This window comes from Canis lupus, chromosome 9 (assembly GCF_011100685.1).
Source record: "Canis lupus familiaris isolate Mischka breed German Shepherd chromosome 9, alternate assembly UU_Cfam_GSD_1.0, whole genome shotgun sequence".
Taxonomy (NCBI): Eukaryota; Metazoa; Chordata; class Mammalia; order Carnivora; family Canidae; genus Canis; species Canis lupus.
The window spans coordinates 14012292-14033602 of NC_049230.1; the positions used below are offsets into that span (position 1 = coordinate 14012292).

The window sequence follows — 21311 nt, forward strand, 5'->3', positions numbered from 1 at the left end:
CAAATTTTGGGTACAATTCTGTTTCACAAGTTCCTGGCACCCATCTACCTAATAGAAGGTAGATTTTCAATGAGAATATGTAGACCCCAAGGAGGAGCAGGGTCTTGCCCAAGGTGACACAGGAGATAATCCAATTCAAACTCAGCTCATCTGATTCCCAACGTAGGCCCTGTCAGCTAATACTGTGAAGTTTCCACTCTGCTGAGCCCTCTTTTGAGAGTGATGGAAAGTTAGGGTGCTTACAACCAAGGAAATAGAATCCTCGGTCATAAAAGGAAACTAAGATCGGTTAGTAATCTATATTCCTGCCTTAGATTCCTCTTTGGAAAGTAAAAGCTAATGCCATCCATTAGTTCAGTAGGTACTTACTGAGCCCCTAAAGAGCACCTCCCAAAATCTCTAACCATTGGGAGATTAATTATTTATTGAAAATTAAAACTCTCGGGATCCCTGGGTGGCGCAGCGGTTTGGCGCCTGCCTTTGGCCCAGGGCACGATCCTGGAGACCCGGGATCGAATCCCATGTCGGGCTCCCGGTGCATGGAGCCTGCTTCTCCCTCGGCCTATGTCTCTGCCCCTCTCTCTCTCTCTCTGTGTGTGACTATCATAAATAAATAAAAATTTAAAAAAAAAAAAAAAAAAGAAAATTAAAACTCTCTATAATCTCAAGCCTTAAGAGATTTTTCAATCTCAAGCGTCAGAGTGATTTTTTGTGGCTTTGTTCAAGTGGTGGAAACCCCTGCCCTGAATGGGTGTCTGCAGAAGTGCTTGGTAGTTCATCTTCAATGAAAATTAAGTGTCATGATAATGAAGGAGGTCAGAGTCTGAACTGAAGCAGGGATGTAAATAGATTCTACTGCTACCATGTCCCATGTCGACTACTATTTCTGCTATACGCAGAAACGTTCCCAGTTTGAGGAGAGTTCCACAACTCAGCTACTCAGGACATACATTTTATAAGTAGCAGGAAGAGAACCAGATTCCAGTTTCATCTTTCTGGAAAGAAGCAGGAAGCACTTTCGACTGATATTTATCTTCCTGGTTGGGTGCCAAGAGACAGCTTTTTATCACAAGAGGAGCCTGCTGGTGAAGGCTGGAGACTTGCCCTGAATCTGAACTTCCCTACTGACTCTTGTGTGACCTCAGGCAAAGCTCTTTACTTCTTCGAGCCTTGGTTTTCTCATCTGAAAAATGAGAATTTTCTCAGCTTGGTTTTCTCCCAGTGTCCTGATGATGTACTTACTTGTTGACTCAACAGAAATGCCTCCTCTTCCTGGCTTTTATAGTCTATTCTTTCTTTGTAGCAAATACTTTATTCTGCATCAGGGCCTAATCAGGAGGCATAGAGCACACAATTATTTGAACAGGGGGAGTGTGAGGAATTATTCAACTTTGATAGGAGTAACTATAAAGATGTAAAGAAAACTTCAGGGGTGCCCCGGTGGCTCAGTCGGTTAAGTATCTGCCTTCAACTCAGGTCATGATCTCAGGTTTGTGGGATTGAGCCCCATGTCCGGCTCCATGCTCAGCATGGAGTCTACTTGAGATTCTGTCCTTGTACCCCTCCCTCTACACTCTCTGTCTCCCCCAAATAAAAATAAATAAAATCTAAAAAAATAAAAATTAGAAAAGAAAGAGAACTCCAAAGGGTATCTAAGGCTGACAGAGAATACAGAATGAAGAACAAACTTGGGAGGGGCCCCTCTCCATGGCTGGGGCTGAGACTTCACTGGAGGGTTGTGGTCATAGCCCACTGGATGGTGGAGAAATGGGCTGGGTCTCCGGGACCAGAGCTGGTCCACAGTTGCTAGGCAGTGGAAATCAGCCCTCCGGGCGCTGGTAAGAGATGAGAGCGTTGGGCAGGTGTGTCGAGTCAGAGTGCCACAGCCAATGCAAGCCCTGGAGCGCATGGTGCTCCATGTGGAGGGCCAGGGCCCCAAGGTCACCAGGCAGCTAGGCGCTCTGGGCATGCAGCTGAGACAGAGCACCACCACACGTCTCCACTGACAGACTCCACAGCAGGAGAAGATCCCAAACCAGGAAGAGCAGCCCCCTACTTCCTGCTGGGTCCCTCCAGTAAATGGCTTAATGTCATACTTGCTGTAAAAAAGAAGTGCTTCCAGGATCCAGTCCATTATCTCTGAGCAGAGACTAACGGGTTACTCTGCAGCTGAGAGGCGATAATATGATAACCGGTATAATAAGTGATCAAAAATGTTTGAATTAAATTAGGAAAAGCCACACAATCTGTCAGTAACTCCCTTAACCCCTGTTTTTTTCCCCTTATTTCAGTCTCATAAATTTGACCACCAATAAACATCAAACCTCTCTAACTTCTTTTGTAATTTACTCTCTAGAAGCTCATTTCCCTCTGGGATGTTCCATTTTGTTTTGTTTTCTTAATGAGGCACATGTCTTTCTTCTCTTGGCACACACTTAAAAGAGACTCGTGTAGAGGAAGGGCAGGGGGAGAGGAGGAGGAGACAGTGGGGGAGAGAGGGACTCCTGCAAACAACCCAAGACCCAGTATTTCATTTTACAATTGATTTATCCACTCAAACTTGAACTCGTTTCCCCAAATTCTCTCCGTTTCATTTCAAAACCATCCACCTGTCCTTCCTAAACACTGTAGGAGTGTCCCCAAGCACTGGACTTCAAGTGGCAGTGGAAGAAGCTAGAGCTGATCCAAGAACCCCTCCTTCTCTCCCTTTAAGGAAAACACAGTGGCCACCTCAGGTCAGGCTGGGCAGTCAGTCTCCTTGGACAAGTCTGAAGGGTCCAGTCTCTGACCGTTTTCGAAGAAAACAGGCAACAGAGCAAACATCAGACTTGGAAGATAAATACCAGCACAGATATTATTCAGAAAGCTTTTGGAAAGGACCAGTTGTTTCAAGTCCGAGAATCAAACCAAGGAAAGTGTGGCATTGGAAAGGGCCCTGCACATGTGGTCCTGTGGGAAATCATGTTATTAACAGGCACCGAATTTGTGTCAAGACAATATTCTTAGGCATCAACCACCCTGTTCTTCCAAAATATTTCATTTTCTACTGAAGAATCAGATTTAATCAGTGTTCACGGTTGATTTCACCTGCAGGAATTAGCCAAACAGTGAGGTGGGGATATAGCTAAGACGCTTTCCAGGGATAAAGTGGTTTTGCAAACGTAATCTGTTTACCACACTTCAGGAGGGCTGGGAAGATCATCCTTGTAGATCAGAAAAATGGCCATGGGAAAAACTAGAGGAACTTTATCTTTCCATCAAATTTTATGTATATGTAGCTGTTTTATTACATATTTCTTTGCAAGTGATGGGCTTTCTGGGGGCAGTGGAACCTACAGTAGATGGTCGGGGCTCCATCTCTAGCTTCTCACTTTCTCCCCAAGCCCTGCCTTCTTACTCCTGCGTGTCCCAAGGAAATCGTGCTCTTCAATGATCAAGAGCAATACATGTGTTTATTCCTGCATAATGAATTTGTGGGCGATGTTTATTTTCTTCTTTTTGTTTATCTGTGTTTTCCGCCATGAGCATGTGTTGTGTGTGAAGTTAAATATACATAAACATTTTAATGAAAAAAAAAAAAACCCACACTTCTCTTCCATAAATCTTGGGTTCCATTACTGCTTGTTGTTGCCGCCTATCTAGCTGGACCCTTTGTATCCTCTTCACTCCCCCTGTCCAGATTAACTGCCAAAAAAATCAGCAGACTTCATTTTTGGAAGAGATTTATTTCTTCGCTCTCGGACTTCTAAAAACAGACCACTTTTTCTTCTACCCCCTCACCAAGTGGTGATTGATGCTACACCTGCCTCTGATGTGCCAAAACGTAAGCGATGAATAAAAGCCTTTCATGATTCTCGCACAACCTGAGGCAGGCAGAAAGCAGCAGCCGGGAGCACTGAGCCATGTGAAGATGCTCTGCGGGGTGTCATTCCGCTTCAGGCGCAGTCGTGCCAGCCGTGGGCACCTCACATCACTAACCTTTGATATGTTGCTCTGCTCTTTCAGATTTTTGACAATGAAGCCAAAGACCTAGAGAGAGAAGTTTGCTTTATTGATATCGCCTGCGATGAGATTCCAGAACGTTACTACAAAGAATCTGAGGTAAGCACTAAATGGGATGACCTGTGGAAGAGATTCATTCAGTCATTCAACAAATATTTATTAAGTCAGTCCTGACCTGGGAGACTCGCATCCATCTCTGTGTTGATTCAATCTGGTCTCACATCTTGCTGGATTTTTTTAATGCGAGTCTCAGAATAAAGTTCCTATTCCTCAGGGGCTTGGCTGCCACTCCATTTCCATTTAGATTTCCTGTCTCCCTGCCGCTCTGCCATCCTTCTGGGCAGCACACTATTGACCAGGCCGAACCATCCACCATACTGGCCTCCAACAAACAGCACCACCTCTGACTTCCTGTTTTGCCAGGACCTGCGTGACCTGCCTCCCCATTTACATGCCCTGCGAGGGCAGGGGCTGGGTTTTCTTTGTATCTTTGGGGTGTAACAAAGAAAATGCTCAATCCGTCCTCTGAGTGAATATTGAAACTCCAACAGCTCATCTTGACACAGAACCTTTCTCTCAAAACAGGAAGCGCCTCCTGCGTTAGGGTTTCTCCTCTATTTTTTTTTTTTTCATTCTTGACTGAGAATAAATTGAAGAGCATATGTTTTTCTACAGCTTCCCCCCTGCCAGGATCCGTTGTTTACCGCAGTCCAACCTTGTTATTTTACTGTTGGTGCAAGTCACCACTGATATCCTGTTAGCACTTTATTAATGGCTGCTGGCGGAACGTGGAGTGACCCCCTTGTAAATGACATCCCCTCGCCGCCCCCCGTGATGACAGCGGATGCAGGGCTATTTTAGTTGTTTAGCAACAGGGCAGCCAATCACAGGATGTTTGGACTCGGGGTCCCAGACTCATCCTTGAGCCATAACACATGGACCTTGACACTCTTCTCCCGGATTCATTAAGGCTGATTTAAGACCTAACTAAATAAACCTGTTGAAAATGAATTCTGCCGATCTACCAACTGGGCTCCCAATGTGGTTCAGATGGTTTTGTTTTGTTTTGTTTTATCTTTTTCCCTCCTCATTTTGGGATTCTAACCTGGTCTTAGTGAATGCTTAGCTGCTTAATTGCAGGTGTGTGCTCTGCAGCTGGTCCCTTCTTCAAAAGACCCGGAGAGGCTGATGTGAATTACTCTCAGTTTGATTCAAAGGCTGAGCGTTTTAGCGTCATCCGTTTACACTGCTCACTGCAGCCAACCACGCTCATGAATTTTCAGAAAAACCAAGTGAAATGCTCTCTAAATAACTGTACCTACAGAAGAGGAGGAGAAACTTGGCCTCCCCTTGTCTCATTCTACGGAGGAGATACTTCTGTGGTTTCATAGCAAGTCCACCAATACTTACGGGCTTCGCTGATGCATCAGAGCATCGTGCATCGGGTGAAGCTGGTGCCCCATCACCTCCGAGGCTCCTCGGGCCTGGGTGGGGGCTGCTGTCCAACTTGGGCATCCTGACCACCTGGGGAGCTCAGGCCTTCCAGGTAGAAAACTGAACTAATTTCAGCTCTTCCTCTTAGATTGCTGTGATGTGATCCTGCCTGGGACTCAGGGACTTCCCTCCTGATTGGGTGGGAAGTTTTGGGATAAATATGGAATACTAATGACAAAATCAACAAGTCTCATTTCTAGTCAGCGGGTGCCTGATTCATCTCCTTGTGCTTTGTTTTCCCAAGAACCAGCACTGGAAAGCTTCTTTTCATTTACACAGACAAGCGAGGAGGTTTTACTTCATTCTTCATAGTCATTCATTTCTCTTGGCCATAAAGTATTCTTTTCTAGATGCAGGGTGTTGTGTTTTTGTTTTTGTTTTAAGATTTTATTCATTTATTCATGAGAGACACAGAGAGAGAGGCAGAGACATAGGCAGAGGGAGAAGCAGGCTCCCTGCGGGGAGCCAGATGCAGGACTTGATCTCAGGACCCCAGGATCACAACCTGAGCCAAAGGCAGACGCTCAACCACTGAGCCATCCAGGCATCCCTCTGGACACAGTTTGACCAAGGAAGTGAGAGGTGAACAATCATTCATCCAATAAATATGCACTGAGTGTCCCATACTGTATTAAGATGGCCACACGGCAGTGAGCAGAAGAGCCACTAAGAGTCCCTTCTTCCCTTAAGATATTTCCAATCTAGCAGGGGAGCCAACAGTAGAGAATCACATGAGGATAGATAGACTTGAAAGTCACAAGTGCCATAAGGAAGCATGCATGATGCGGAAAGAGACAATGATGGTGAAACTGAATTTCAGAGGATGGAATCCGGAAAGATGTCCTGGAAGTAATGACATACCGACACCTGCAGGATGAAAAGAGCTGGGGGATAGTGCTCCGGGTGAGGGTAAGATCACATGTGGGGACCCTGAGGTGACACACATGAAGAAGCAGAAGAAGCCCAACATGGCAGGAGCAGCAGAAACGAAAGGACAAATGGTACATAGGAGGTTGGAAAGGAGGATGAGGCCATGTTAAGACGCTTAGATTTTACTCAAGTGCAGTGGAAATGCCATTGCAGAAATTAAAGCTGGGCATCGTATGATTTGATTTGTGCTTGTAAAAGATTGCTCTGGATGGAGAATGGACTGGAAAGAAGCAAAGTGGAAGTCACTGAGGTCATTATTGGTTTTTCACAGTTTGTGGTGGCTTGAACTGGAGGGCTAGGAACAGATGGTTTTGAGGTATATTCTGAAGATAGAATTGACAGGGATTCGTCAGGGACTGGATATGAAGATGAGAGAAAAGCAGATGTCAGCAGGTGACTTTAAGGTTTAATGGCTTCGGCCAACAGATACAGACAGGAGTGAGAGAAGAGTGGATTTCTGAGAAAGATGGATGGATTTTGTGATGCCAACGAGACATCCAGAGCAAATAGAAATGAGTCTAGAGCTTAGATGAGAGATCCGGGCTGGTGACAAATGTGGGAGTATTTGGAAAACAGAAGATACTTAAAATCCTGGAGATGAATGAGAGGGAGAAAGCATAAAGTACAAGCGGGAAACCAGTTCAGGTCCAAGCATTCGGCAATGGCAGCGTTTGGAGGCCAGGAAGAGAATGGGGAGGGCCCAAGAATCTACAAGGAACTGGGCAGAGAGTTGGAGGAAGGACAAGGAGAGTGCACCAAAGGAATGCAGGTTTCAAGAGGAAGCAAGTGATCCGTTGGACCGAGCACTGCCATGAGGTCCCATAAGAACAAGAATGGAAAACCATCCTCTAGAGCAGTGGTTCTCAACTGGGGGCAGCCTCGCCCCGCAAGGATGCTTCCAGTGTCCAGAGACGTTTTTGGTTGTTACAACATAGGGATGCTATGCGCAACCAGGGATGCTACCAAACATACTGTAATGGACAGGACAGTCCCCCCTTCCCCAACAGAGAATTACCTGGCCCCTAATGTCACTAGTGTGGAGGCCAGGAACACCGTAGGGCGATCCTACCCCAGAAGAAATGGTGACCAGAGATGAATGGACTTGGGATTCAGCTCTCCCCCTCAGAGCTGCCCCCACCTGTCCTGGAGTCTCAGAGTTTCCTAGCAGCTGTGGAAGGAAAGGGCCCAAGAGGGCTCAGCCTGCACACTCTCCACCAAGTACTGCTTCCCAAAGGATCACAGGCCTACACTGCAGGTACGGTTCTTCCTCACTTGCCCTAGCAGTTTGACCACAAAGGAGAAGGCCCAATCGGGAGTATGCCACGCAGGACTCCCTTGGGACCCCAACCCCATATCATTAGGCTTCCAGAATCCAGACTGCATAGGAACTCACATGAAGAGAGAGAAGAGTTTCCTAGGTGCTTTGGGTTGTGTGTCATTAGCCAGGGACTGAGGACAAGGGAAACAACCAATACAGAAGGCAAACCATTTCCAAATAAATTTCCACCCAGCACCCTGTAGATGACTAACCCCCTCCCCACCACAAGAGTTTTCTTGTAAAATGACTGACCTGCTCATTTTCTGCTTAAAACCCTGCACTGGCTGGGAGGAAGCCCAGCCCCTGAGCAGGACCGTCTGCCCTCCGCCACTCTCTGGTCCTCTCCACCTCGATGCTGCTCAGTGGGGTTACGTCTCCTCAGGAGCCGTGCCTGGGACCCCCACTCACCCACCCACCATGGGCAGAGCATGCTACTTCACACTATCTCACAGGTCTTTCGTGAGCCCCATGAAAACAGGAGCTGGCTGCTTCATCACCGTACCTCCCCGGTCGTACAGCGCCAGCACAGGACAGATGCTCACAAAACGGTTGTTGAATGAATAAGTGAAAGCCGGGGGCCTTGTTTTTTTCCTTCCAGCAGCAACAATTTCAGAGCAAGTGCCATCAAAGGAAATGAATTTGTTACCATTAAGCTAACAGTTGTGAATCAGAGTTCTTTTTTTTTTTTTTTAATCTGAGGCATACAGCTTTGCAGGCTTTTTCTTCCAATCCATCTTTGTAAGTTGACGATGTCAGCATCATAAATAGGAACACGTTTTCCATGGAGAAAGCTAACGTGCTGGTGGGCTGACTCTGTTCTGAGGTTTTTGATGCTTATGCATTCAGACCAGAGCTATCTGGGTCACTCGTCTCCTCCCAGCTCCGGTCGCACGCACACACCGCTGTCCAGGCCAAGGCAGGGGACCGAAGTGCTTGCTTTTCTTCTTCCATTTCTCCCTGGAAACCTCTGAGCCTCACGGGAGGCAAGAATGCCTCTCTCGTTAAGGTGACTGGAGCTGAGAATTTTCCACTGGGTGCCCTCTGCCTGGCAAAACCCTGTGCCAGCACTAACCAGAGATCCAGAAGGACACTCTGGAGACTCGGGATCAGGTGACAACCCAGTGCTCTCCTTATTCACATTTTGCAGGGATGCTGTTTCCTATCCACAGTGAGGACCTGAACGCCAACTCCCAAGAGCCTCTTAGCCTCAAGTTTTGTTCTCATACCCATTGCGGGTCTCTGCAGGGCAGCGCCTCTGTTGTAGAAAAAAAAAAAAAAAGTGTGATTTCTCAGAAACAGGGAGCACCTCCATTTACCTCAACACACCCCACCAAGGCCCTGGCCCCACAAACCATAGAGCGCTTTGCACCCAGTCACATTAGCACCCCAAAGCAGGAAAGAGGAAATGAAGCCAAAATCTGAGCAGGTCGTACTTGTGAGACAGTTGATCCGTGGGTTCTTTCCTCTGCCAAGAGTTCCATCCCAACCCTTTCATGCTCTGCCAAAGCTCCAAGGTGAAGATCCCAGCTCAGGAATGAGGAACCCCGTACAATATGTCATAGCATGCCCACAGAGGACACAAGCAGGCAGCCCATACCTGCAAAGCTGAGTTGGCAGTTTGGGTGCCCAAGAACAAATCTCAACCCCCAGCCTCTAGGATTAGTCCGGTCAGGATAATTCTAAAGGTCAGGCTTAGAGAACTCTAACTCAGAGGCCATTGGTGTTGGCTGAATGTGAAGTCCAGCACTCTGCCTCCTTGATTGACCAGAGATAATGGTATCTCTGTTGGCCTGTCACCCACAGCTCTCCCCCAGGGACACCAATGTGGGGGGCATGTGCCTTCACTGAAAGGAGAGTGGGAGGGGAATGTAATTACCTGGTGGAGGAAGTTTAGAAGTAGAGGACTTTTTTTTTTTTTTTTTTTTAAATCTTCATTGATTTATGTAAAGCAAAGGGAGGTTTCTAGATCATTGGTTCCCATCCGGAGGCAATTTTTCCTGCCAGGGTATATCTGGCAGTGTCTGGAGATATTTTTGATTGTCACCTCTTGTGGAGGGGTAGTGATATGCTTATGGCATCTAGTGGACAGAGAGGCCAGAGATGCTGCTAAACATCCTACAATTCACGGGATAGCCCCACAACAGAGAATTGTCTAGCCCCAGATGCTGATAGTTGCTAAGTCAAGAAACCCTGCTGTGGACCAATCCAAGAAAAGGAATTTTTTTTTTTTTTTTTTTTTTTTGCAAACACACTAGGGTTTATTTACAAGCTTGAGCTTGGGTCCAAGTATACCCGACACAACAGAGCAGGGCCTTGGAAAAGGAAATTTAGTAAACACTTATTAGTAGCAAGACTCCTTAGTGAATTTCTTTAGTTTGCATTTATTAAGGGCCTATTGTGTGCCAGGCTCTCCTAGGCATGGAGGCTATAGAGGCCATGATTATGTCTAGTCTCAACTACCCTTTGAACTTGGTCTTCTTTTTAAGATAATAGAAATGCCTCTTTCCCTTTATTTGGAGGGATGTAAGAGAAGTCTCCATCTTCCCAGTGATAAATAGAGTGTAATAATTTTAACAGGAAAATTTACAATGTTTTGATCTCAGGTAGAGATGAAGAGAAAGGCTCTCCTAGAAGCGTGGGCCCCTGAAGTGGTATAATTGAATTAGGAAAATACAGGGGAGGTTTTAGGCAGAATTTGATTTGGAGCATTCCCCTCGAGTTAGATGCCAAAGGCGATTCCTTTGAACTCAGTCTCTAGGCCCCTGGATTCTAGAGTCTTCCTGGACCAGCAGCCACTCCATTGGTCACACCGATCTAAACATCTGTGGAATTCGCTCTTCAGGGAGAAGGAACAGAACAAAGAGAGAAACGTCTGATTTTTCCAATGACCGCCAAGGATGAGAGATTAAATGCTGTTTGCTAAGTACTATGGGCTCCAGAAAGGGAACAGAGAGATCAAATGAGTAAATATTGTCACACTTAGTACTCTTCAGTACAAAGCGCTTCATCCAAACTACTCTGCTCCCTCAAATTAAAATATTACCATTTTGGTCTTCATATTGGCGGATTGAGGGTGGCAAAAATTTTCAATTATCTCCAAATGGCCAGGTTTAAACCAGCTGTCGCATGCTGGGTTATGTCACTGAGTTGAGTTTGCTGTTGTGGTGTTATTGTCATTTCCCACTTTTCCCTCTGTCCGTCTGTTTCTCTCTGAGAGTAACGCAGCTGTTTTGTGATGGGTTCCAACGCTGGGGCCAGGCGCCTCTGGATAGTAGGAGGACTGACTCTGTATCATCGACGTGGAGGGGAGGAGGGAGCCTCGGCTGCCCACGTGCTCCCTGGTCCTGGACCCTAACATCACCAGCTGCTGCCTCGCAGTACCTTAAGCCCTCCTCCTTGGCAAGGTCTCCCTGAGGCCAGTGTTTTAAAGAGGGGGGTACGTGGGTGGGGGGGAGACTCTGGAAGTAGCTGGTGCAGCAGATGAAAAGGGAAAAAGTGGGACACCCTCACCTTTAAGAAGCCCATGATCCAGTTGGGAGGATAAGGTGTCACAACATAAAAGCCTAAGGAACAGCTGGAGGCAGGGGGGAAATGGCTTCACAGCCAAGTGAAGTTTACTCCTCTGAAACTCTGCTCCATCATCACCACATGATTTTAAAGGAGGGGGCAGCTCTATAGGAGTGGTGAAATCTGAGTTGGGCCTTTTAAAAATGACGATCTTTGCTCTTTGTTCCCAAAGTGATATGTGGTCCTTGTAAAAAAAAAAAAAAAAAAAAAAAAATTCCAACATATAAATAGGTAACATCAAAAAAAAAAACAAAAATGCCCCAGGATGCCTCATCACAGAGAGAGCCCTTGTTACAGTTGGTGTTCCTGATGCTTATACTTAAAAACGATGCATAGGTAATGTTATTTTTTTTAAGATTTTTTATTTATTTATTCATGAGAGACACAGAGAGAGAGACAGAGACACAGGCAGAGGGAGAAGCAGGCGCCCTGCAGGAAGCCCGACGTGGGACTCGATCCCCGGGGCCCCAGGGATCAGCCCTGAGCCAAAGGCAGACACTTAACCGCTGAGCCACCCAGGCGTCCCAAGTAACACTATTTTTTTTTTTAAAGCCCACACTCTTCAACTAGACCACACTGTACCACTTGGCAATGTGCATTTTTTCACTGACAATACAAGCCTGCCATCTTTTTGTGGCCACCCTCGTGTCTCTAGCAGGGTTTGTAATGGCTACATAATGTGCCATCATAGATTGTGCCGTATTTTTGCCATTCCTCCTTGGGCAAAGTAAGACATTGAGTCTTATTATTATAGTACTGTAGGAAGCATCTCATGATATCTTTTCTGTGTTGTTCTAATGTTTCTGTAGGTTAAATTTTTTTTAAAGATTTTATTTATTAAAAAAATATTTTATTTATTTATTCGTTAGTGCACAGAGAGAGAAGCAGAGACATAGGCAGAGACAGAAGCAGGCTTCCTCAGGGGAGCCCGATGTGGGACTCAATCCCAGGACCCTGGGATCATGCCCTGAGCCAAAGGCAGATGCTCAACCACTGAGCCACCCAGGTGTCCTTGTAGGCTAAACTCTAAAGTGAAGTTCTCGAGTCGATAGGTATGTGAATTTCAGTTTTGCTAGATATAGGTCAGTTGCCCCCACTCCAAAACTATATTAAATTACCTTCTGACCCACACTTGTATGGGAAGCAAACTGGTTTTTGAAAATCCAAGAGACTGAGGAGCAGTGTAGTTAGGGTGGAAGCAATAATAATCCCAGTGCATATTCAAGGGTCAGTGAATAACTGCCTGACCGAGGTGGAAGGGAAGAGGAGCCTTGAATGCCAAGCTAAGGAATTTGGATTATATCCTACAAGCAGCAGTGGGCTTTCAAAGCAGGGGTCACCAGCTACCATGCAAGGGGACTCCATTTGTGACCTCACCAGAGAAGGCTAACTCTCTCAGGGGATGGTGAAGGATGCCAAGAGGTTGGGGAATCCTCCAACTCCATCAGCCTACTTCTTTCCCTTTCCCACTATCCCTTTCATAAACAAGTAGCCTCCAGCCATATCGACAGGAATAATATTTCATTAAAGAACAGAAACTTCTGAAAGTAAAAAGGCATTAAACAGCAGTCCAGCTCTCAACAGGCCCAGCTACCTCATTTTTAGACCAATAATCAGCAACTCATTCCCTCAGAACAAATAGGTAATCTCTTTAGGATCTCATTTCTTCCAAACAAAAGAAAGCTAGGTCACCAAGTCTTGCCAAAGTACCATGCCTAGTGCTGATTCTTAACCACTGCTGTTCTTTTGGCCTAATTAGGTGGAGCTACTGCAATATTTTAAGCAAAGCCAAATTTACTAGGAAAACAATAATGACCAACTCCATCCTAGAGAAAGGGTTTTCAGCTTTTAATTTTTCAAGGAAGAAAAATATTTTTAACTGCTGCAGTAGTTTGCATGAATGAGGTCTCCCAGAGCTCAGTGCCCATAGTAGTTGCACATCTTACCAATTGGATCTGGTAGTGAAAGGCCAGACCAAGTATGTCAAACAAAATCAAGGAGAATAAACTCCTCAGTACCAGATCAAAACCAGAGATTCTAAATCTCTGCCAGGAGTGGAGTTGCTGATTGTGGAATGGGATCATTGACTCAATAGAATAAGTCCTTGGGGAAATGGTTCCATGTCCTAACAGGAAGGACTCATCCAAGCAAAACATCCATAAAACAGAGAAACAATTGGGCTTGTTGTAGAAGGATCGTGGCAAAAGATAACCTCTAGAGCCAATGGATGGGGATTCCCACCCATGCTTTCCATGTGAAAATCATTCGACCCTAAGATAAGGGGCCCTGGCTCTGCTATGCCTCCCAAGTGATTATAGTCTTTGCACTGCATCACCACCATTTTTTTTAAGGATGTTATTTATTTATTCATGAGAGACATAGAGAGAAAGAGAGGTAGAGACATAGGCAGAGAGAGAAGCAGGCCTCACGCAGGGAGCCCAATATGGGACTTCATCCTGGGACTCCAGGATCATGCCCTGGGCTGATGGTAGACACTTAACTGCTGAGCCACCCAGGCATCCCTCATCAACACCAATTATTGTCTCTTATATCTCTTCCTTCCTTCAAATGAGTAGATAGATAGATGGAGAGATGATGGGATGGGATGATGTGAAAGGCAAGGCATTAAAATGACTAGCACAGTCCCTGGCACATAGTAAGCATTTAATCAATGTTCCTTCTCCTTACTTGGGCTCTGGCATTGAGCTCTGCAGATGTGTTACCAGGATGATTGCTCAGTAGAAACCACGTGTCTTCAGAAAGTGGCTGTTGTGAAGGGTACTATGGGAATTTGTTTGGATATTGCTTTTTACTTGTCGGTGTGACTGAATGGAGAAGAGAAACAGAGGATTGGTTCCAATCACTCTAGTTCCCAGAATGACAGAACTTCGGGTGCTTCAAGCTCCTTCAGAAACTACTGCCATTTTTATTGCTGAGAATTTTTTTTTTTTTTTAGATTTTTAAAAAGATTTTACTTATTTATTTATTTATTTGAGAGAAAGAGAGCAAGTGCAAGAGTTGGGGTTGAAAGGGCAGAGGGAGAGGGAGAGGGAGAAGCAGACCCCCTGCTGAGCAGGGAGCCTGATGCGGGACTTGATCCCAAGACCCTAGGATCATGACCTGAGCCAAAGGCAGATGCTTAAAAGATTGAGCTACCCAGAAGCCCCACTAAGTTTTTTGGTTTTTATTAATGGGCTGTTATTTCTTCTGTTATTATGTCACCTGAATTCAGGATGGCATGTGTCTCTGATACTTCACCTCTAAGAAACCTTAGAAGTTACATTTACTATTTGCTGTGCCACCTTCAGGCTGTCTGTGGCAAGGGACTCCCAGGGTGGTGCCCAAGGCAATTTTGGCATCCTATCACTGTCCAACGTTTTTACCAGGTGTATTTTAGAAGAATAACATTTAAGACTTTAAAAGAAGAAAGTAGAAGCCAGAAAGCCCTAGGGTTTCAGCCAAAAGTGAACAGATGCAACCAAGCTCTCCCTCAATTCTATCTCATGGAGAGAATCTCCCTCTGTACTTTCAAGAAAACAGATTGTAAATCCCCAGCTTGCTCAGGACTTGGATTAGCTGCATCAGACTCTGCTATTTTTAGTTTTATTAAATTAAAACACCAGAACTTCTTAGCCCTTAGAGCAGAGTCCCCAAATTAGGTCAGAATCACCTTGGCAGCTTTAAAAAAATGCAGATATCTGGACCTACCCTAGACCTACCAAACCAGATGCAGTAAGATGGGTCCCGAGGAACTATGTGTAACTGTACCAGGTTTGGGGAAAGAGCCTCAGGACAGAGCTTCCCAACCTTTTTCAAGCTATGACACATGTGGAAAATGGTTGGGTTTGATTGGCATATCGGGGAGGAGCTCCTGGTCCAAGATGACCAACCCTTGGGGTCGGACGACCCAGTGTGCTTCTCAAATGGCCAAGAGGAGCAGTATCTTGTCACATCTGTTACTGAAGGTCAGGCAGCTCTACCTCAGAGAGCTACATTTTCTGTGTCAAGTATTTTGTTTTGTTTTGTTTTTTTAAGATTTTATTTACTTATTCATGAGCACACACACACAGAGGCAGAGACATAGGCAGAGGGAGAGGCAGGCTCCCTGTGGGGAACCCAATACAGGATTCGATCCCAGGAACCTGGGATCATGACCTGAGCCGAAGGCAGACACTCAACCACTGAGCCACCCAGGTGCCCCTGTGTTCAAGTTTTTATACCATTTTACTGTTCTTTAATTTTGTGGAAGGAAAAGGAAATAGCAAGTAAGCCTGGAAGACCACCTATTCGCTGCTGAAGGGAGAGGTCAGTGCCTTTGAATCTCATTCCATCTATTGGGAATCTGATTCCATGTGGGGAGTCACATCATCTTCCTTGCCAGCCAGTGGTGTTAGTTATAATGTATATTTGCTCAGTTTCCTCCTAAATTGCTTCTGAGCTGGAGACTGGCTTCAGATTGACCCTCATCTAAGTTAATCAGAAAGGCTGATCACTGTCCAGCAGGTCCTTTGGCTCAGTCTTCACCAAGACTTTTCCCAACTGGCTCTCCAAGAATCTGCGGCAACAAGTCTGATGGTGGAAGTCGTATTTTTCCTCTTGAGACCCAAGACTTGACCCGGCAGTTCTCTCCTCCACTTCTATTTATTCAGACTCCAAGTACAACTGTTGCAGCTTCTGCTCCAAAAATATCCAGGAAAGAATAGGTTCTATTAAGTTGCCTATCTCCATCTTGTATTGTTAAGGGACCCAAAGAAAGACATAGAATTACTAGCTCATTAACTTGAGCCTTAGAAGTTTCAACAGATCGCTCACAGAATTGCTAAACCCAGACCTAGAGGAACAAGAACTTTTGAGGGGCATCTTGGTGGCTCATTTGGTTAAGCACCTGCCTTTGGCTCAAGTCATGATCCTGGGGTCAAGCCCTGCATTGGGCTCCCTGTTCAGCGCGGATTCTTCTTCTCACCCTCCTGTTGCCCCTCCTCCAGCTTGCGCTCTTCTCTCTCTCTCTCTCTCTCTCAAATAAATAAATAAAATCTTTTTTAAAAAGCTAGCTTTTGAGAAAAATAAAAGTTATTGCTAAGTTATTTTATTCAGTTTATCCTGAAAATCCAGTAGAGTAGCTAGTGTCTCCATCTTATAAATAAGGAAACTGAAGTTCAGAGAATCTTTTTTTTTTTTTTAAGACTTTGTTTATTTTAGAGAGAGAGACTCATGGAGGGAAGAGCACAGGGAGAGGGACAAGCAGACTTCATGCCGAGCACAGAGCCCAACACAGGCCTCAATCCCACAACCCTGAGACCATGACCCAAACCAAAACCAAAACCAAGACTAGGACAGCTAACGGACTGAGCCACCCAGGTGCCCCAAGCCTCAGAGAATCTTAAATAAATTGCTGGAAGTTTCAGGAAACCTCAATTCAGACCCCAAAGTGTCTAGCCCCAAAGAGTGAGCATCTCCCCACCAAGCTGGATCCTTCCAGCAGAGCTGGAGGTACAAACAGTTGTTGTCTGTCTTTGCAAAACACTCAATTTGTTTCCTGCCTAGTTGTACCTCACTAACGCTGAGCCTCACTGATCATATAAATGGAGGATTTGGGGGAAAGACGGTAATAGAGAAAGGGCTTTTCTAGTCCCTCTGTTAACCCTCTGTAGGTTTAATGATTTGCTAGAACTCCACTCCCTATGTTTGGGGTAAAATTTCCTCTGTGGCTTTTCTAAAAAATAGTGCACTGGACAAACCTAGTCTGGAAAAAGAAAAACAAAAAAACTACCCTCCTACAACTGGGTAATTGAAGAACCCACAAAAGGAAAAAAAAAATGTCAAAAAAAATGGCATAGCCCCCCTTGGGAAACATTCCTTTTCTCATCCTATCATCATCCCCACAACAGTCTTGGAGTTAAATAACCTGCCCAGGTTTACACAGCGAATAGTTGCTACAGCAGAAATTTGAACTCAGGGGGATCTCATTCCAAGCCTTTTCTGTTGCTTCCTCAGTTCTGCTCCACAGAACCTTGGACCCCACAGAGGTGCTTCTGGGCCCAGTAAACAATGAAATACGTTGTATCAAATAATAATGATTGCTATATACCCCTGGGGATCCACTTGTCACTTCACCTGCTTTATTAGACCCATTGGGATTCCCAATAATATTACATTTGGAAAAATGAAATGGATCCTAAAGCTAAAATAAGTTTGAAATCCATGCTTTAAAAATGGAAATCCTTCATTCATTGCCTTCAAATTACAGATTGATTGGCTGAGCGAACATCTCTATCCTCATTTCTCTTCAACAAGTTGGAGGTCCGCAGGTTTCCCAAAATAATACAGTACATGAAAGGCAAGCTAGATTTAGGGACAGTTAATCCAGTGCTGATCGCTGTTGCCGTGTTGCAACTCATCAAGAATATTTGTTAGTCTATTATGAGCTTTTGATTTATCAAGCTATCCAAGGGCCAAATTGTATATCCTCGGTATGGATCAAGGCTATTCATGCTTCATAGCCTGTGTCCAAACAGCGCTGCTAAAATGAGAGTAAGCAGGAACAATCCACAGCAAGCAGTCCTAGTTCAAAGGCTGCAAACTGAGCCAAATCTGAACCACCCTCCTCTATGGGAAGAACTTGGCTCACTGGCTTTTAGGAGAGCTGATGCCTGACCTCACTGTCACATACGGTAAGAAGGTTTCGGTGGCTGTACCGGTTTTGATTAGGTGATCTTAAAAATATAGGGCCATATGTGTTCCTGCAGAAAGGAACAGGTTAGTGTTATATAACAGGATTTTAGGGAGCCGTCTCTTGTTGCTCTAGAATTGGGAGACAGGCCCAAACCTGGGGACAAAGGGGTTATGACTCCACATTCCACAGGCAGCTGCTAATCACTAAGGCCAGGTTCTCCCCAGGGCACCCATCTCTCCTCAGCTCCCAGTCTGTATTTGGAGATGGGGGAGGGGACTTCTCAGAGTCCTTGGGGATAACAATTTTCACCTAACCCCAAAGCCCTGTGAAGAGAGTTTTTTTTAAGTTTTTTTTTTTAATTAATTAATTTATTTGACAGAGGGAGAGCAAGAGCACAAGTAGGCAGAGGGGTAAGCAGAGGGAAAGGGAGAAGCAGGCTCCCCTTGTTACAGGGAGCCCGACAAAGTCCTCCATCCCAGGGCCCTGCGATCCTGACAGCCAAAGGCAGATTCTTAACCAACTGAGCCACCCAGGCTCTCCATGAAGGGAGGATTCTAAGAGAATTAATTACAGAAATTGGAACATCTGCAAAAATGCTGTTTGCAAAGCTGCCAACCTACAGGTCCACCCTCAACACTGCCACCCTATGGGCCGGGGGCGAGACTGATAAGTGGCCCCAGAAGTTTGTAGGGGAACATAAAGATTGATGCCTACTGCCCATCTGGAGATTTCTGAAGGAGAGGGCTTGTGGAAGGAGCCTATGGCAGGAGCCGGGGTGGAAGTGTGGGCGAGTCAATCTGGGAATAGGATGCAGGCATTCCCTTGGTCATCATATGAAATGAACATAATGGTGTCCTGCTTTAGAGGTTTGTTGTGAGAATTCTGGGATGTTTGCCCTGAGACCTACCATTCCATCAGTGTTTTGTTTTTGTTTTTGTTTTAAGATTTTTCTCAGATTTTAAAGTTCTGTAACCATATGCACCCTGAGGCTGTCTAGGGGCCCCATCCTAAGTCACCCCAAATAGATCTCTTATTATACAAAGATTAAATGGCAAAGCAGATCTCAAGTGCTTGACATAGGCTTTGGTGCACAGCAAGCATCTAATAAACATTAGCTAGTATGTTAGTTTTCCTTCCATCCTTCTCTTTCTTCTGATCACCTCTAGGAATTTTCATTTGACTTAAACTTCTCTCTCGGTCCTCACAGGTATCAACAGTGGTCACCCTCCCGGCTGGAGACCACAGACTATTAAATTATTCTGTAGTTTGCACTCAAAATTTCCATTCTCGTGGTCCCTCTTCAAGAGAGTTTTAAGTTTCTCTGACACCGAATTATAACTGAGAAGGGCTCAGGACATACACAAAAACACCTCCTCACCGCATCCTCCTTTTTCCCTGCCTTTCTATATGTCAGTTGCACTTTATGAGTCAAGCTCCTTTAAGAGAGTCACTTTGCAGAGAAATAGCACAAATCGCTCAGTGTTTGTGGTACATGCTAGTGCCAAGAGCAAATGCTTTAAAAATAGCACTTTAGGTATTAACTGCTAACAAAGCAAGAATTGGCTGCTTGTGGCTACAATTTGCATTTGGGCTTTTTTTTTTTTTTTTAAGCTGATGCATAGCAGTTGACCTTTTAAGTAAAATTTTAGGTCAGTTCTCAAACACACTCTGAAAGCTTCTTAGTTTTGTTTTGTCTTATTTCAACCACTTTTTTGAGAAAGTTCAATGCCATGCAATCACCCATTTCAAGTAGAGAATTTGATGCATTTTTGTATATTCATAGATACAGGCAACCATCATCATAATCAAATTTAGAACATGTTCATCAAAAAAAAAAAAAAATAGAACATGTTCATCACCACCTCAAAAAGAAACCCTGTATGCTTTGGCTATCACTCCCCTACTTTTTTACCCTCAATCCCACTCTAGCCCTAGGAAACCACTAATCTTTTTGTCTCTGTAGATTTCCCAGTTTGAGATATTTCATATGAATGGGATCCTTTAAGATATCTTTTGTGACTAGCTTCTTTGAAAGGTCCATAATTTTGTGCATTCCTTTAGGATACAAGTTCAAGAAATCTGGGTCCAAATTCAGAGCTAAATTTTACCTGGTTGAGGGGGTCCCTGGGTGGCTGCCTTAGGCCCAAGGCATGATCTTGAAGACCTGGGATCGAGTCCAGCATCAGGCTCCCTTGCATGGAGCCTGCTTCTGCCTCTCTCTCTCTCTCTCTCAAATAAATAAATAAATAAATAAATAAATAAATAAATAAATAAATAAATAAATAAATTTTACCTGGTTGAAATGCCATTCACTGATGGGGAATGAGAATATCTGCATCAATTTGGAGTCTTCAAGACTCCAAGAATGCAGGAAAAAATCTGATAAGTGTTGTTAGTTCATCTCTATTTTAGACTGAGTACTATAGTTATGTAATGTAACAATTCCTAGCCAATTACTGCTTAGCCTTATTTCATTTAACATTTATCAAAAACTTCTAATTTCAATTAACAGGGCAAGCCCCTGTTGGATTTAGTCCTTTGTGGTTCAAATTGAAAGCATAATTAATCACGGAGATTTTCTATCTCAGTGAACGTTGACTAATAATATTGCCTCTGAGATGCCAGCTGAGCTCCAGCCAGGCCAAGACCTCCTGGAGGCTTCTCCTTGCACCTCCTGGGTGTGAGACTGATGCTAACAAACACAGGGACACAGTTTCACAAGGGCTGCATTAATGAAGAAGTTCCCTAGCTTCACCTTTGTTCTGTTTTGTCCAAGTGTAAGATGGATGAAGCCTGGAGGTGGGTCACTGGCTCTAGGCAGGGAAGCTTTCCAAAGAAAATGTGCCCGCATGGAAGGGGTGGCCAGTGTAGGAGCCAAGGGCAGGTTGCTCCAAATGTGCCACTTCGGCATTTGATTATTTTAAATAAGTTACTTAAGAATGGGATAACCGTATGATGGACATTAAGGAGGGCACGTGATGTAATGAACACTGGGTATTATATAAGACTGATGAATCACTGAACCCTACTTCTGAAACTAATAATACATTACATTTTAATTGAATTTAAATAAAAAAATTTATTGGGGAACAAAAAGTTACTTAAGAGACTGGCTGTGCAAGTAGGACACTGGGGCACTAGTCAGTAGAGCATGAGACTCTTAATCTAAAGGTTGTGAGTTCGAGCCCCTCATTGAGTATAGAGATTACTTTAAAAAATTAAATCTTGAAAGCAAAACAAAAAAGCCCCTGAGAGCTCTCAGACTCCTCTGTTCCCCTGAAAGCTAGAAATAAATCTCCCTTGTGAAATGTACCCTCCCTGTATCAG

At 44.7% G+C, this 21311-nt stretch overlaps 1 protein-coding gene across 3 annotated transcripts in view; it reads left to right on the forward strand.

Annotated features, from left to right (window-relative positions):
• The window catches only part of PITPNC1 (phosphatidylinositol transfer protein cytoplasmic 1), a 257577-nt gene that overhangs the window by 207581 nt on the left and 28685 nt on the right, over positions 1-21311 (forward strand). For all 3 annotated transcript variants that reach the window (XM_038546821.1, XM_038546820.1, XM_038546822.1), the window contains one exon: positions 4006-4101. In XM_038546821.1, the coding sequence (XP_038402749.1) occupies positions 4006-4101 (96 nt within the window). The remainder of the gene's footprint in view (positions 1-4005; positions 4102-21311) is intronic.